Genomic DNA, 17,910 nt, shown 5'->3' on the forward strand with positions numbered 1-17,910 from the left:
AGCTGCTTTTCCACTGAAAAGGGCTTTAGAGTTCATCTGATCCAACTGCCTTCCATCCAAATAAACTAAAGCTCAGAGAGACTAAGGGGCTTCCCCAGGTCACACAGCAAGTTAAAGCCAGCCAAGATTTGAGGTCTGGTCTCCACCAAGACTGCCCTCAAGGAGCCTACATTGTGGAAGAGAGGACCATGACAGGTCACAAGCCAGGAGCCATGCCAAGGTAACCACACAGTCTGGAGAGGACCCCTGTTGATGCGGAACAAGTTGACGGTTCAGGGAGCAGATGTAGCTCAGACACAGCATCACGTTTCTGAGTAAAGAGCCTGGATGTAGTGCCGTACAGTCTGGGCTTCCTGGTTTCGCAGCTGGATTTGTTACGTTCCATGGAAAAACCAATAAGGTTCATCCAAGGAAAAGAAGCAGTTGTGGCTTTAGAGCTGAAGAGCCCCATTCAGTCAAGAGCCCTGAACCCTGTCCCACAGAGAGCCAACAGGTCTCAAAGGGTGATCCTTCCTTCACACAGGAGCCTCCTTGCTGTTGGGCTTAAGAGGAAATGTTTCTACTGACCAGAAAATGTTGGACAGGGTGGGGGCCCCATGTTGGATCTTAGTCACAAAGCACACAGCCCTCCCACCTGCTGCCATTGTATCCACTGGTTATAATAGAGCCACATATCTCACCTTCCTGGGGCCAAGTTTACCCTCTGGGAGGAGGTTAAAAAGGATTTGGAGACCCGGTGGGAACGAAAGCCATGTAGACTGGAAAAGGGATGGCAGCCTCCTTAGCCAGATAAACCCTTCTTCAAATCCCAACCCTGCTACTTCCTAGCTGGTTGACTTCAGGCAAGTCATGTCCACTGCCTGGGTGTCATTTTCCCTGTCTGTGAAACCAACTTTGTCATAGGACCTACAGAGGCAGAAATGAGACCATCCACATGGAGCACCTTGTATAAAGCCTATACACGCAAACGCCACAAAAATGGTACTCATGGTACGTCGACAGACAGAATTCATCTCTTAATCCAACCATCCTTCCAGGTCTAACTCAAACGGTCCTTTCTTTTGGAAGCATACCTTGATTCCTGAGCTGGAAAAAATGATGACGGTCATGTTTACTAAGCTCTTAATACGTGTCAAATGTGGTATTAAGACTTTTACCTACTATCTCATGTAATTCTCATAACCACCCTAAGAGGGAGATGCTTTTATTCTACTTGTGTAAATAGGAGGACAATGCAGTCTGAAAGGTTAAAATACCTGCTCAAAGTTACCAAATATGCCTAATATTTATTGAGCACTTACTACGTGCCAAGCTGTGTTCTTAGAACTTTGCATATGTTAAATCATTAAATCCTCACTATGAGCCTATGAAGTAGAGGTTATTATCGGAAATAAGCAGAAGGAGCTCAAGTCACTTGCCCGAAGATTCAGAGGCAATGTTTCTCCAGAGGCTGCGCCACTCGGCCACATCTAAAATCCAGCTGTCTTGCTTGGGAACCCGGCATTTTAATTATTATACTTCACTCACTCCAGGAAATAACAGCACTTTACCTGTAGCTCATTATTGCACATATCACTTTTTATTTCCTGTACATTTATTTTGTATATCTTACCTCCCCTTCTGTATCATAATTTCCATGGAGTCAGACTCTACATGTATTCCTACCAATATTGAGGATGATGTTTAAACAAGAAGCTACTCAGTACGTGTTTACACAATTTAAAAAAATGAGCACATCATCTGTTAGATTAGCTATGCTCTGTGAAAGCTTGGCATAGGGAGATAAGCTTTGATGACAGTGATGAGGGTAAGTTGGAAAAACCAGAATCATGGGATCTCATTTGTCCAGGTATGCAATGAGAGCGTGGCTGCAGCAAGGGAGAGAAGAGCTCAGGACCCTGGTGAGCTAAACAAGAAGATGATATAAGAAGGTGACCTCACCATGTTGGTAAGGTGAGCTCTGGGCTATTGAGGCTCTGGGGAAGGTAGAAACCCAATATTGTAGTTTTAAAATATGTCCACAAATTCTTGGAAAATCCTCCCCTCAAAAGATGGAGCCCAATTCACCTCCCTAATTCCCCTGTGGGCGGGGCTTAAGTGACTCATTTCTAACAATTAGAATGTGTCATACATATCAGTGTGTGGCTTCTATGGATTTTGTCATAAAAGACATCGAAGTTTCTGCCTTGCTGTCTCTTGGATCACCTGCTCCACTCAAGGGGAAGCCAGCTGCCATGAAGACACTAAGCACTTAATGAAGGGTCCATGCGGTGAGGAACTGAGGCCTCCTGCCAACAGCCACGTGAGTGTGCCATCTTGGAAGTAGGTCCTGCAGCTCCAGTCAAGCTGTCAGATGACTGCAGCCCCTGCCAACATCTTGATTGAAACCTCATGAAAAATTCGGAGCCAGAACCACCAAGTTAAGGTATTCCCAAATTCCTCATCCGCAGAGAAAATAAATGTTTGTTTTAAGTTGCTAAATTTGGGGGTGATTGTTAGATAGTGAAAGATAACTAATAAACCCAGCAAGAAACTGACCACAAACAAGAAGCAAAGATGAAAAGAGAAGGAAAAGTAAGGGTTTGAATGAGACCTGAATTTCTCTTCCCTACCTCCTTCTACACAACAGCCAAGATGGGCCCTTGGCCTTGTAGAAAATGTACACTCTATGAGAATTCCCAGATGCCCTTGCTTTCAGCTAGAATTTTTTTTCAGATGGTATTAGCAAAATATCTTCAAGATATTGACTTGGGTTGAGAAAATCTTCTATTAGGCCCTTCCTACTTGGCAATTTCTGTTTAGAAAAGAATGGCCAGTCTCTCAACAGTAGGAAAGATTGCCACGGAGTCAGATACAGGGGATATTGGCATGGGTGGCTACTTAAGGTACCCACAGTTTCTGGCCAAGTCCAAAAAATGTCATTTCCAAAGTTGCCATATATTCTGAAAAAATACACATAATACAATCACATCAAGGCAATGTCAATCTTAAACACAACAAACTGACAGTACACATTTACAAAGAATATTTCCCAATATACAAGTTCATAAGGGAGAGCAGGAGAGGTCCACGAAATACCCAAAGTAAGTCCAAACAACAGGGTAGAGAGCTCTAAATAGCTGCCCGCTTGTAGTGGGAACAAACCATAGAAACACTGGTCACAGCAACAGCAAATGTATTGCCTGCCTACCATGTATGCGCAAAGAACCCTGCTGACTATTTTACAGGCATTCCCTCATTTACCCCCAGGAGATGACTATCACAGAGAGACTATTACTACCGCATTGTGGTGATAAGAAAACTGAAAACATTGAGAGGTGCTACTATCAGAGCCATGAATAGAACCAATCTCCAAGATTTCCAACTCTGGGCTCCAACCTCTCCCCCACACTGTATCTTAAGATGTATTGGATCCCAGCAGTAAAAATAATCGGCTCTACCAGGGCTAAGCCGACCCAGACCAGCCATCACCTCGCTTCCCCACCCAAAGTGAGTGTCTGGTTGACCTGAGAGATACACCCCCAGAGGTAGATCATCCAAGTTGAGAGCTGGAATCTACTCACTTCTGCTACTAACAAAACATAAGTTCCTTCATTTGCTTAACCAAAAATTACTCTTACTAATCTAAACAGTTGAGGGGATATTCACAGTTAGTATTCATCTTGGTGACCCAGATCTCTTTCGCATCATACAGAAGCAGGCTGGAAAAAATACTAACATGCTTAATATTGAGTAATACACAGAAATAGGCATTCCTTTGAATTGTGATTCCCGCCCCCCCCGCCTCAGGCTTGGGCAGGGCAATAGGTTTCTCAAGTTCTTGTATCCCAACTTGTCACCCACTCTTCCTCTTCTTCATTCCTTGTCCCACAATGCCTCACAACCAGAGCATATGCTATTCTAACAAACTAAACAAAATGAGGTCATGTGTGGAGTTCAGTCCATCCCCCCACCACCTACTTCCACCAGGTCTCCTAGAACACTTTTATTTCCCTTTCCTTTGGTTCCCATTGGAATCTGTGTGTTGGGGGGACACTGGAGGAACTTATCACGAGCAGATGACTGGGACGTGTCAGGAAGAGGCAGCGGATTGCGGAGGGAGACCTGCGCATGCCTTTGGGAGCCCATGGGAACAGTTGGCCGGTGATGCTTCCACTCTGGGCTCCACCTCACAAGGGCAGTGCTCAGACCTACCTCAGGGGGTGCATCGAAAGTTTCCACCTCGACCTCTGTTGAGTTGGTCTTGTCTGAAGCCTGCTGGGATTTTCCACCATCGGTCTTATCATCCTTGTCTTTACTGGAGCCTTTGGAAGACTTGGAGTCTTTGTCCTTAGAAGACGACTTGAGCTCCTTGAATGCCTTGGAAAACTTAGATTCCTGTGCCCCTCCTGAGAGGATCTCCACAGCAATTTCCACCAAGATTCTGCCCCTGAACGACACACCTTCTCCAAAGCCTTCATTCAGTTCCTGGTAGTCATCCATCAGACTGTGGTTCCTGGGTGAGCCATACAGGTTAATCCAGGCAGGTCCAAAGGTCGGTAGAAAGCCTACAAAAACCAAGCTTTAGTTGCCCGGTAAAGCAAGTTGATTATTTCTTGCTTTATGAACATCGTGCATGCCTGTGTAGAATGTAAAATATACAGAAAAGGCAAGAGAAAATATTTATAGAATATCCCATCCCCCAAAGAGCCACAATTGCCATTTTGCTATATTTGCTGTATTTCTTTCTAGTCCTTGCATGCACATGTTTAAACCTGTTCACAGCTGTAATGATACTATGAATGCCCACATGCATCGCTGTCGGTTCATTCACTCATCTAATATTTATTGACTCCTAACATGTGCCGGGCACTGTGTGGGTGCTAAACACAGAGCCCAGCGGAGAACAGAGCAGAAAGGAGTATTAAACGGTAAATATCTGTAAGTGCTAAGAAAGAGATTTACCTTGCGTTTCAAGAACAAATAAAACAGGCTGATGAGGCATGGAGAGGAATCAGGCAGAGAGAGAGAGAGATTTTATCCCAAAGGAGGGTCAATTTTAAGAAGCAGAGATATTGTGTTAAAAGGGATAAAAAGATTTTATGGCCCCTGATGTCTAATTTTGAAAACACTTTTATACCTGTCTTTGAATACCATCAAGATGTTCCTGGAAAGTTGGAGTAAAACATGTTAACGTCGAGTTGAGAAATTCTGAAGGTGGGCGGGGTGTGTGTTCTGCATAAAACAATCCCGTGGCAAACCCTTCCAGGATATGGAGACTTAAACAATGGGTATTTATTGAGGCTCTTCTATGGTGTCACACTGTGACTGGCCAAAAAAAAAAAACCATGTAAACCTTGTCTTCTGCTTAAGTTAAGCCTTCCGTATACACGTGCATATATACACATACACAGACATATATGTGTATAAGTATATTTATCAATTAACACAGATATGTAATGCAGAGAAAGATTGCCTTGGGATTTTAAGTATGGAGGGGTTTGGGGAGATATTTAGAAAGTTATCACCGGCTCATTTAGGTTTTGCAAATAAAGAGTAGAAGTCCCTTCTCCTGACTGATGGATTAGCTGGGACTCTCTATTCCCTCCCTGGCTTTCTCAATGCACAGTCAGCAGCACCTTCCTGCAATACTCCTGACCATGCGCTCCTCTCACTGAGCTGGGGGGACGGTATTTTTGGACCATTTAAACACGTTAAAACCATTCTTAGCTTGTGAGCCATACAAAGATATTTGGCAGGCTGGATGTGGCCCGTGGACCATAGCCTGTCAACATCTGATCTAATCTAAACCCTTCATTTTTCATTTAAGATACCTAAGGCCCAAAGAGAGGGAGTGACTCCTCAAGGCCACACAGCAATGTTCGTGGAAGACCTGGGACCAGGACCAAGCCTCCTGGCTCCCACAGCCCGGCTCGACCTACTGCCCTAAACCCACACCACAAACCACACAGAGCTTACAAGTGCCTACCACACTGCCTGCTCCAATCCTCTTGTTTTAAGGACGAGGGCTTCAAACCAATTATTTTGTGGCCTCATTTCCAAGTCAGACAGATGAGGCTTTACCTCTATCTCCGTCCTGTTCACTGGAGATTTTCTTCAGGTCGATGAAATGGGTGGCCAGTGCGACATCATTCACGCTGCCTTCATCCCACACCTGGAGTTTTACCCTCCGACACAAAGGAGGGAACATTTCCTTGAAGACCACCTGTTCGTGCCACACAGGATCAGCACAGTTCTTCTGCACTGTAGTTCGCCCCTAAAAACAAAGCGAGCAGGATGTGAGCTGTTGAAGGAAATGATAGATGTCACTGACCTGACCTGACTTTAAGCCAACTGGCAAACCAAGTTGCCAGACATAATGAACCTGCTTCCACCCAATACCCATGGAAATATGTTGTACCCAGGAACATTATAGTAGCCTCCCCTTACCCACAAGGGAATGGATTCCAAGACACCGGTGGATGCCTGAACCCACAGACAGAACCTGAGATGCACTCTTTTTCCTTTATGTACATACCTATGATAAAGTTTAATTTATAAATAAGGCACGGTAAGGGATTACCAACAATAACTGGTAATAAAATAGAACAATTAAAACAATATACCCTAATAAAAGTTAACATAGATCTTAGCAACTTCAGCGTACGATTTCTTTCCTTTTAGTATTAAGTCAAGAACTTTCAACTTTCGCTTAAACACTTTATAGCTTCTCTTTGGTGTATCCGAATTGCCAGGATCACTGTTCCTGCATCCAAGGGCCCTTATTAAGTAATATAAGGCTATTTGACCTCAAGTACTGCCATAACACCACAGTGGACCTGATAACGTGGCCAGCTACTAAGTGACCAACAATAGACAGTGTGGATATACCGGACAAAGGGATGATTGACATCAGGGTAGGATGAGGCAGGATAGCGTGAAATTTCAACACGCTATTTGGAACAGTGTGCAATTTAAAACTCATTGATCATTTATTTCTGGAATTTTCCATTTAATAATTTCAGGCCATGGTAGACCATGGGTAACTGAAACCACAGAAAGCAAAACCACAGATAAGGGAGGAATACTGTGCTGACATCCTACCCCGCACCAGACACCATGCCAGGCATCAGGGACAAAGGGAGTAATGGTGGGTCCTGCCCTCTGGAAGTCCTTGTAATCACAAGATTACAAGATCAAGCCAACATGCATGTTATGAACATAACTTGTTCCATGCATCTCTAGGAATGCAGCACATATAGTTAGACCCTGAGTTTGAGTCTTATAAAAAGGCTTTTATAAGGGCTTTGTGCACTTCCCCCATCTGGACCTCAGTTTCCTCGTCATAAAAATGGAGGTGACGTTCTATAGGACTGTCAAGGGGTTCAGGTAAAAAATACTCCAGTGTTCACCCTGCCAAGAGGAGGGTTAGGGTAGCATATATTGTAAGGACAGAGACACCATATGTGCCAGCTGAAGCTTCAACGTCCAGCCAACAAGGATTAAGCTGTGACCATGTGCTTAGGCCCCGGTACTTCCAATGGCTCTTGAGTAGGGAACAACAGAGAACAGAGATGTCCAGGCTTACAGAGGACAAGGACTACTCGGGAAGCCCAGGGAGCAGGTTGGGAGGCAGATGGCAATGCTACAGAGCCTGGGTAACAGCTCGAAGAAGTAGCCAGAGGTGAGGAAGGAGGTCTGTCTGCCTAGGCCCTAAACCATAATACCCCATAGTTCCTCTCTATGATCTCAAATAGAGAGTAAGTGGGTCACCCTCCCACTTACCTGCCACATGATTCAATGCCTTTTGTGACAAGCTTTCTCTCGCAGGGCACTTCCTAATTTTTATTTTAACTTAATTTCATTTGACTAGAAATGTCCTGGGGAAAGAGTGGAGTTCTGGCCTGGGTTTGCCGTTGTTGGTGACGAGGTTTCCTTACCATCTGCCCAGCAAAGGAGACCTCCACGAAGGGGTCCACAAGGTCCTTATTGTCACCCACAAATGCTTTGGTGACGTTCGCCATGATGCTGGAGTTCATTTTAGGCAACTCCTCTGCTTTGTAGAGTCTCACATAGAATCTGGCCCAGGGTCTCTCTGATGGAAACCCTTGAGGGATCAAGAGGTTCCTTGAGGGGGAACAAAAACAAAAAAGAAAAAGCTCTCTCCCTTGAAAGAACAGAAAAAGTGGAAGCAATCTGGACGTAGAAAGAAGGATCCTGATATAGGAGAAAATACTGAAAAGATCAGGATTCATCGCTAAAATGAGTTTTCTTTGTGGTGTAAGTGGCAGCAAAGGATATGAAAACAGTGAATGCAAACTCATTCCAGTCCTCGAATTATAGAGTGAACGCCATCTTCCACACCGCACCTTAAAAGAAGTGCATTAAGTCTTCCCATTTCATAAACCAGTGGTTGAAAGTATAATTCCTTCAAAGAAAAATCAACCAAATCCAGATAAATAGGATGAACTCAAGAACAGTTTATCTCTATGGGGAGACAGGCTGTCCTTGTCCTAGAAGCTGATCTCCCAAAGGCTAGTGACACTGCTGATAAGACACATCTTGGTGCCTCTGAGAGAGTAGAATCCCAGGTGGACAAGGCACGAATTTGGCAATTCTCATGTACCCACCAGGAAAGGGAGGGAGGGAGGGGAAAGACAGATCAACTTCGGGCATATCATTCATTTGTCTTGAGTGGCCCTGGATGGACCCGCCTCACTTTTCTATTTGCTCCTCGGCATCGGAGGTTTTGGGGTTGGTCTTTAAGATGTCGCCTCTCCCAGTCACGCTGATGTCACACTTCAGGTACCCCTTCATGCCCGTCCTGATGTCGCCAGGGTCTGTGAGCAGGGCCCACTTGTCACAGAACTGATGACCTGCAAAAGCGTCCTGACAGCTCAGATACCCTGCACGGCTGGACCCAGCAGGTGCAGCCAGTTCCATCCCACACGCAAGGCCTCCCAAGCTCTGTTCCCTGGTGGGGGCAGCTCATCAGGGTATTCCCCAGCCTCGTGCTGCCTCCTTCCGCTCCTCCCCTCCTTCCCTCCTCTCCTTTTGTTCCCACCTTCTTCTCTGTCTTTCTCTCCAACCTGCCACAGGTATTTGGAAAGCCTCCAACCCAGTGCTAATTGCCTGGACAGGTTCCTAGCTTTGACAGGCTATGAACGGCTATGACAGGACATGAATGGAGTAGAGAGGTCAGTACTATTTCACAGGCTGTAAATGTGACTCGTGGATCTTTTTGTTTGGCCTACACTGTCAATCCAAACTTTAAAATCTCTTACAAAATCTAGACTTCTGGCTTATCTGAAAAAAAACGTTAGATCTGCCAATACAGAATGCACATTTCCACATGTCAGCAGGTGGTAAGGAAGCTGAGTAGCCACTGTGGGTTGTGAGCCCTCCTGTTCCCCACAGCCTGAAGCACCCCTTAACATATTAACCCACAGCACTCCCAAGGCCTGGCCCCCTGGGCTCATGTGAGTTGCAACTACTTTTGAAGAGAAGGGGCCTCGTAAGAAAAGATCTGTATTTGTTGATGGCCCAGTTACTTACCCACTCCCGACCTTGGGCAAATTACCTGCCTTCTCTGAGTTTCAATTTCTATAAATCAGGGATAAGGATTATCATAGCAAATCCTTATATGGCATGCAACAACCCCAGAAAGGAGGCACTATTTTTATCTTCATTTCCTCAGCTGAGAAAACTGAGGTGCAGAGAAGTCGAGTCATTTGCCCAAGGTTGCACAACCAGAAACAGCAGGGTGGAATTTGAAGCCAAGCCATCTGGCTCCATAGGGGTGCCTACGTGGCTCAGTCATTTAAGAGTCCGACTTTGGCTCAGATCATGATCTCGCAGTTCGTGGGTTTGAGCCCCGCATCAGGCTCTGTGCTGACAGCTCAGAGCCTGAAGCCTGCTTCAGATACTGTGTCTCCCTCTCTTTCTCTCTCTCTGTCCCTCCCCTGCTCACGCTCCTTCTCTGTCTCCCAAAAATGAATAAACATTAAAAAAAAAAGTTGAAGCTATGCCATCTGGCTCCAGAGTCCAAATGTGGAACCTCTGTGTGTCACCTTTCCTGTGTCTGCCGCACAGCACTAAATGAGATCGAATTTGTTGGCGGGAGAACTGTTCAGAAATATGGACATAAAAGACAATTTTGCAATTAGACTGTGAACTTTGAGGAAAAGGGCCAGGTGTTGCTCCGATTGTGTAATTGGTGTTGATACTGTTGAATGAATGGGTCAGTGTCATACTGTTCAATGAATGGGTCAGTGGACGGGCAAATGAATGAGTTGACCTCCAGGTGTGGTAAACTGGAGATGAGTAAGGGAGAGATGGGGAAGCGACGCTTTCTTACCAGGTTGGTTGTACACAGTCCCCAGGTCTACTTTGAAGGAACCGATCAGTATGCTTCCTATCAGCTTGTGGTGAAAGACCTGAGGAGAGATGGAGCAGTGAGTCCGGCCGCACTAGATTTCTCTTTGAGGATAAATCTGTGAAATGGGTTCGTGATACCTCAGCGAGGATTCTAGACCTTGACGCTTGTCTGGCCTTCACTCATCTGGAGCACAATGACATTTGGTCATCAAGTGAAAAGGGCAGCCAGAAGTTATCTCACCTGTACCTGTTCCTCCTGGCAGGTTTTCAGCTAGCAAAGGTCATCTAACAAATCTCACAGTCTTGAAAAGTATTTTTAAGCCAAAGTAAGCTCTAATACAACCCATCTCTGCCTATTGAAACTCTACGCATCCTTCAATGTCTAGAGCAAATATTACCTCCTCCAAGCAGCCCTCCCTGATCCCCCTCAGCTGAAAGTCCTCTTTCTCCCCTAAACTTCCATAACACTCTGCTCACAGCTTGCTCGGAGAACTCATCACATATTGCTTTGAGAAGTACAATAGTCAGAACAAGGGAGGTGGTCATCCTCAATATTTTATCTGATCAGAAGTCAGCAGGGTACCTGGCTGGTTACAGCAACACACTGTAATGCAGTGCTATCAAGATGCAGAAGTTCTACGGGGCGCCTGGGTGGCGCAGTCGGTTAAGCGTCCGACTTCAGCCAGGTCACGATCTCGCGCTCCATGAGTTCGAGCCCCGCGTCGGACTCTGGGCTGATGGCTCAGAGCCTGGAGCCTGTTTCCGATTCTGTGTCTCCCTCTCTCTCTGCCCCTCCCCCGTTCATGCTCTGTCTCTCTCTGTCCCAAAAATAAATAAATGTTAAAAAAAAAAAAAAGATGCAGAAGTTCTAAAGGAAAGCAGCAGAGCTGGTACCGGGTCCAGGAGGCACACTGAATAGGAAACTACTGAAGAAGCAGGAGCAATTGAACCTTCAACTCAGAAAAGGGAAAACTGGGGGTGTGGAGAAGGGGTAATGGTAACTTAAATGTTTTCCCATCTTGGAAATCCTGCCATCTATAATAGGGAGTAAGTTCCCCATGTGGTTTCCAAGTCACAGAAGGAGAGACTCAGCTCACTATAAGGACGGCTTCTATAACAGAACTTTCTGGCAATGAATAGGTTTTTCTGGAGATAGTGACCTCCCATCACTGGCTATAACCACGAGGTGCACCAAAACCCCATGTCATGGAGGTGGTGAGAGGGATTCCTACTAGTTAGACTAGATGGCCTCTGGGCTTCCTTCTATGACATTCTGAGTTCCTTGAATCAAAGACAGTTTCCTACTTCCTCCTACCCACCACATGCATGGCCTTGTTCATCATACATGTTCAATAAACATTCGGTGAATTAATGAATGATTCACTGACTGAATGATGTATATGAATAGGAGACTTTTGTGCTTTCTAAGCTCCCTTTGGCAGAGGCAATAAGAATAAATCAATTCAATGGACTTCAGGAAATGAAGAAATGACAGCCCTTCCCATCTCCCTTTCCACCCTTGCTCCCTTGTCCAAACTTTACAAGCGAGTTAAGATAAATGAGGGCAGGGGCGCCTGGGTGGCGCAGTCGGTTAAGCGTCCGACTTCAGCCAGGTCACGATCTCGCGGTCCGTGGGTTCGAGCCCCGCGTCGGGCTCTGGGCTGATGGCTCAGAGCCTGGAGCCTGTTTCCGATTCTGTGTCTCCCTCTCTCTCTGCCCCTCCCCCGTTCATGCTCTGTCTCTCTCTGTCCCAAAAATAAATAAAATAAAAAAAAAAAAACATTGAAAAAAAGATAACTGAGGGGAAGCGAAGACAGCTTGGCTCCAGGGGAGGAGTTATTTAAGGCCACGCATACAAAGCTCACTCCAAACCTCCTATGCTTACAGTTGCTAATGTGGCTTCCCAAAGGCCCAAGCAAGAACACAAGCCTGACTCAGGCTCTCTTGTCAGGTCACAAGCATCTGGGTCCCTGTGGGCTTGATGGGATGAGCCTGTTTAAAGGGTCTTTAAATAACACAGGAGGCCTCTTCAAATCATCCATCCACCCAGGCTTAGGGCCAGGGAAGCCTGGTGTGGTCAAGCATTAGATTACCAGGACTTCAGGGAGTGGCACACACAGACTGCTGGGGCCTTGCATGCCAGGGGCCGCTTGTCAAGGGAAGATGGTCTTTAGCACCACCAAGGTCTGTCACAGCCTGGCCATCCCAATAGCCCCTGCTTACTGCACTCCCTCCTTCGTCCCCCGTGTTCAATTTTGTTGGGGCACATTGACTTTTAGTTCATGGACTAGCCAAAAACTTGTATTAAACACTCCCCTCCAAGGGACTTTTCCCTGTAAAATCTTTGGTTTCTGTCCCTAAGGGTCATCCAGGGAGCCCAAAGTATTCTCTCCTTTCAAGCTAGAGGAACAAAGATAGGCAATACTAGCTTTGGTCCTCGGTCTAAAAATCCACTGTCCTACAGACAGTCGTGACCCTTATCTATGCTACGGTATAAAAATCTAGCTAGTCACTGTTTGTCTGAAATGTAGACAGTTCCTTAGGACCCACCTACACTGCCCATCTCACAAACAGATGGTCGCCTGGGCTATGCAATGTAACAAAGTCTTGGGCCGTGCCCCAGGTCCTGAAATATCTTCTGCAACACTTGTCCTCATGCCTGAAATTCACATTAAGAATGTTTGGCTCTTGACAACTTTTCATTCTTCAAGAGTCACATTCTTCAAGTGCCCCTGAGAAAGAGAATATAATAATTCCACTATTACCTAAGACTTAATGCAGTATTTACATATGTTATACATATAATACTGTGCATATATATAATAGCAAATATATGATGTGATACGAATAGAATAGAATAGAATAGAATAGAATAGAATAGAATAGAATAGAATAGAATATGTGGGTGACAAGGACAGGCAAGGAAGTCTCTGAGACAATTTTTGCCATCTTAAAATTCTGGTTAGAGTTGGTGTCACTGTGGAGGAAAACATTTCCCCATTCTCCATGCTTCTTGCATTGTCACATAAAGTACAGGGTCTGTCCTTTTAGAACCACTAGGAGGAGAGCACTAACCTTTGTCCCACCCACCCCGCCTCTCTCAGGGATGCATAACCACTCTACCCTCTTCTTGGGAGAAGTAGTGATTTCTCAGAGGGGGGAGATAGATGCAGTCTGTCACCCGCTGGTCTCTCTGTCTCTTCAGTGAGTGGCATGAGGTTGGCGTGAGTTCCGTCTGGCCCCCATGCTCTCTCATTTGGGCGAGTACGGCTTCAGCACGGGCACCTTCCCTTCCCATTCATGCCCTCCGTGTGGTGGACCACCTTCGTAAGGCATCGTTGGCTAGACCAAGAATCTTCTCTATCTCTGCTGGTTAGACATGATCCGTGGAGGCAGGTCATTCTGCCTCAGGGCTTCACTCCGCAGGGCTGAGGAAGGGTCTATGCAGCAGACACGACCCCACATGAGCAGGTCCTAAAGTCTACTCTCAGGCAGCTATGAAGAAGCCTAATGGCAACCACTTGCTCCAAATCACATTCTCTGATCCAGCATCACTGATATATGTGGTTCCTTCCTGATGCTTTTTCCTACTTCTCTATTTATTACCAACTACAAGTGGGGAGTGCTGTGATTAATTATCATTAGTGTGGATATCATCCCAGGAGAGAGACACTCACATTTCATTTCATAAAAAGAAAGAAATCAACTCAAAATGGCAATCGTAAAGATGGCCGTTGAAGCATGTATTTCACATTCCCACGTTAGTAAACTCCACAATTCAATTCATGATGGCTTGAGAGTAGCTTATAGCTTGTTTCCAGGAAGCACAGATTTCCTTGAAGAGGTTTTCCTTCCCAAATTCCTCCACACTAGTTATTTCATGTTCTATCCTGTTGGTTTTGAACTCGCCAACCCACACTCACCCCTCCCAAACCTATTCACCCCTACACAGGCTGAGCTGTTCTAGAGAGTTCCCAATGCCTACAATCTTTTCCATCACCCCGCCCCTCCATCACCAATGATACACTTACTGAGATTTTGATGATCTTGTCAAAAAGATGCACTTGGGGTCCAATGAAGTCGAAGACAAAGTACTATAAAACATAAAATTCATTTTGACCATAAATTCCAGACTTGCATCTAAAAACCTTATTACTGGAGTAGTTGTAGATTTCTATCATTCTAACCAATTGCTGCATGGTCCTCAGTGGTATGAATATACCATCAGTAGATTGGTCATCTCCTATTTAAGATCACCTAAATTCTTTTTAATTTGTTTTCAAATGCAAAAAAAAAAAATGCCCTCACCCCATACTTGCCCAGGATATAGGTGATTTTTCCTCTAAAATGGACATGAAAAGTGGAATTGTTGGGTCATAGCTTATGTGCATGTGAATTTCTAATAGATAGTGTGAAATTTCTTTCCAAAGGGGCCAAGCCATTTTATATTCTCACTGCCAGCATACAAAAATACCATTTCTCCAGAACCCTGTAAACCCTTTATATCATCAATTCTCTTAAATTTTTTGCCTATTAATAATGATGGATAAAAAATCATATCTCAATGTGGTTTTAATTTGGGGTGAACTTGATTAAAATCTAAATCCTCAGGATTTTGCAGTTTCAAACATTGCTGTGATATTCCCAAGATGGACCAGGAAGAGTATGAAAAGAAATTATGGACAAGGAAAACTTTAATTTTAAGAAAGTGTTTGAATTTTATTTTTTCTAATGTTTATTTATTTGAGAGAGAGGGAGAAAGCAGGAGAGGGGCAGAAAGAGAGGGAGACAGACATATCAGTGCAGAGCTCGACGCAGGGCTTGAACTCACGAACTGTGAGACCATGACCTGAGCCAAACTCGAGAGTCAGACGCTTAACCGACTGAGCCACCCAGGCGTCCCAAAAAAGTGGTTAAATTTCAGAGTCGAAGAAATTAGACCAGTCTCTATATTCTACAGACAAAGGAAGACTGAAGCCCAAAGGATTTAAAAGACATGCCTAGATTCAGACAGCTGGTTATTGATGGACCTGAGAGCTCGGCTTATTTCTCCAGAAGTTATCACACAAGGGGTTCAAGTACTAGATATTTCACTGTTTGAACTTTACTGAGCACCTCCCAAATGTGAAGTTGTATTCTCCTAAGATTTAGAACACTGGGATGGTGTCTCATTGTGGGTTGTGTCTTTTGGGGGACTAGTTGGGGTGAGGGAGGCAGGGCCAGAAAGTTGCTTTTTATATGTTTTTGAGCTTCGCTGTGGAGAAATAACACAAGGGCCTTAGAGATGAACAGGACAGTAGTAGGAATGGGAGAGCTCTCTGCTCACAGCCTGCTTTTACAGGGCAAAACAGAAAAACCAAAATGTGGAAAGTGAAAAATGCCATCACACGCCATAATAAGAGACCTTCAAAATGGCGGTCCTTAGATATCAATGACAGGTCACATTACATTCCATGTCTTCTGTTTAAGAAAATGGGAAAATACATATGACATTTCAGGAAGTTTTTCATATATATATATATATATGAAACTTTTAAAGATGTATATAGATATATATAGATATATAGATATATGTATCAAACTTTTAAAGAGTTTTATTGTTCAGAATTTCTTTTATGTGGAAAACCCAGATGAAATTTCTTCTTTTGATGTATGAGAGGCTGTGGGTTCCTTGGACCAATAAATTAGTTCCAATGTTTATTGCTTTCTGCTGCATTTCACATTTCAAACTCAATTGCCTCACACAGGTTCCCTAGATCTTTGAGCCACACACATTTTTATAGCTGGAAAATATTCCCTAGCCACTATTAACTGGTTCCTTCAATATCTGATGGCCTTTGGCTTGAAAATTAGAGGCAAAAGCTGTAACAAAGGTTTTTAGTTCAACTGTACCAAAAGTTTTTACTTCAACTTCTATATTTTTACTTGAGTGTCTACTGATTGCACTTGGTCCCAACTTAATGTAATTTAGATCCAGGACTTGTATGCATAAAGAAAATACTAATTACAGCATTTAACAAACCTGTAGAGCTTTGCAGTTTTAAGGCATTTTCATACACATTATTTCATGTCCCATCCATGCTAAAAGTTGTTATGGAGTTGGGGGTAGAACAGGAAGGAAACAATTCATGGTAAAAGGCTTAGAGACAGGAGTGATGGATGACAAGGAAAGCAGTTAACAGCTCAAATCCGATTTGCCCATTTTCTGTTGATTTCATTACCAACGGTCTCCCTTTTCAATTACTATTCCCATTAGGGAAATAATTAAGAGTTCGCTGCATTTTTTTCGTAATTCGTGGTGTCAAAGTGACTATGGGGAAATAGGCACTCTTGTGCACTGTTAGTTGGAGTATAAATTATTACCTCTTTGAGGGCAATTTTGTGATATCAAAATTCTTTTTTTTTTAAATTTTTTTTAACGTTTATTTATTTTTGAGACAGAGAGAGACAGAGCATGAATAGGGGAGGGGCAGAGAGAGAGAGAGATACAGAATCTGAAACAGGCTCCAGGCTCTGAGCTGTCAGCACAGAGCCCGACGCGGGGCTCTAACTCACAGACCATGAGATCATGACCTGAGCCGAAGTCGGACGCTTAACCGACTGAGCCACCCAGGCGCCCCTCAAAATTCTTAATACGCATATTCTTTGCCCCAGTTATGCCATATTAATGTGAGTATAAGTAGTAGCCGAAAGATGAAAAAAATTAATATCCATCAATGAGAGATAGACTGGTTTAGAAAATTATGGTGTATCAATGCAATGGGAAACTACACCAATGAGGGGAAAATGAGACTGAACTATATGTCTTGATATTACCTCTAATATCATCTAAAATACATTGTTTTGTGAAAAGTTCAAGGTCCAGGACAGTGTGGACAGAATGCTACCATTTGGTTATGATATTTATTTGTACTCGCATACATGCCTGGGATATCTCTGGAAGGGTACACAAATGCCTGGTGAGGATGGCTGCCTCTAGGGCAAGAGGAAGGGGGTTAAGGGATCAAAGATCAGAGGGATGCATATTCTTCATCATATATCATTTTATACTCTGTATATTTTATCACTTTTTTTACTGTGTAATCTTTTTATTAAAAAAAAATAATTCAGTGTGTATAATACTTAGAAGCCTCCTGTCTCTCTTTGATGCTTTCCGCTCTTTGATGTCCACAATTTCTGCACTGCTTGGAAAAACATGACTATTTTACTTTCCGATGCAACATGTCTATTTCAAAATTAATAATTAAATTTCTAGGATCTCTTTCATGAAAAAGAATGTTTATCTTTTTTACAACCAACACTCAATACATTTACTGAATGTAAAACCAGACCTTATAGTGAATGAAGATCATCATATAAGATATAAGAATAAATTTTAAAAAAAGAGACAAGAAAATGGGGTATTTCGAAAACACAGCAATGAATTTAAAATCAGTGGGAATTCCTCATCTCTCCTTTCCATTATCTTTTTGTGAAACTCTATGGGGCTGTCTGCAAGGAGCTCAGAGAATTTTCCAGGGCTTAGATGAGTGGTGGGAAGCAGTGAGGAGGGAC

The 17,910-nt window shown here is 43.9% G+C and overlaps 1 protein-coding gene across 1 annotated transcript in view; it reads right to left on the reverse strand.

The window, feature by feature from the left end:
* Nucleotides 1–17,910, reverse strand: part of FER1L6 (fer-1 like family member 6) — a 133,379-nt gene that overhangs the window by 97,855 nt on the left and 17,614 nt on the right. Inside the window, exons 6-11 of the mRNA XM_030304364.1 lie at nucleotides 14,388–14,450; nucleotides 10,337–10,415; nucleotides 8,699–8,855; nucleotides 7,920–8,106; nucleotides 6,064–6,256; nucleotides 4,195–4,547 (exon numbers count right to left, since the gene is read on the reverse strand). Coding sequence (XP_030160224.1) covers nucleotides 4,195–4,547; nucleotides 6,064–6,256; nucleotides 7,920–8,106; nucleotides 8,699–8,855; nucleotides 10,337–10,415; nucleotides 14,388–14,450 — 1,032 coding nt within the window. The remainder of the gene's footprint in view (nucleotides 1–4,194; nucleotides 4,548–6,063; nucleotides 6,257–7,919; nucleotides 8,107–8,698; nucleotides 8,856–10,336; nucleotides 10,416–14,387; nucleotides 14,451–17,910) is intronic.

Source organism: Lynx canadensis, chromosome F2 (genome assembly GCF_007474595.2).
Source record: "Lynx canadensis isolate LIC74 chromosome F2, mLynCan4.pri.v2, whole genome shotgun sequence".
NCBI classification, from domain to species: domain Eukaryota; kingdom Metazoa; phylum Chordata; class Mammalia; order Carnivora; family Felidae; genus Lynx; species Lynx canadensis.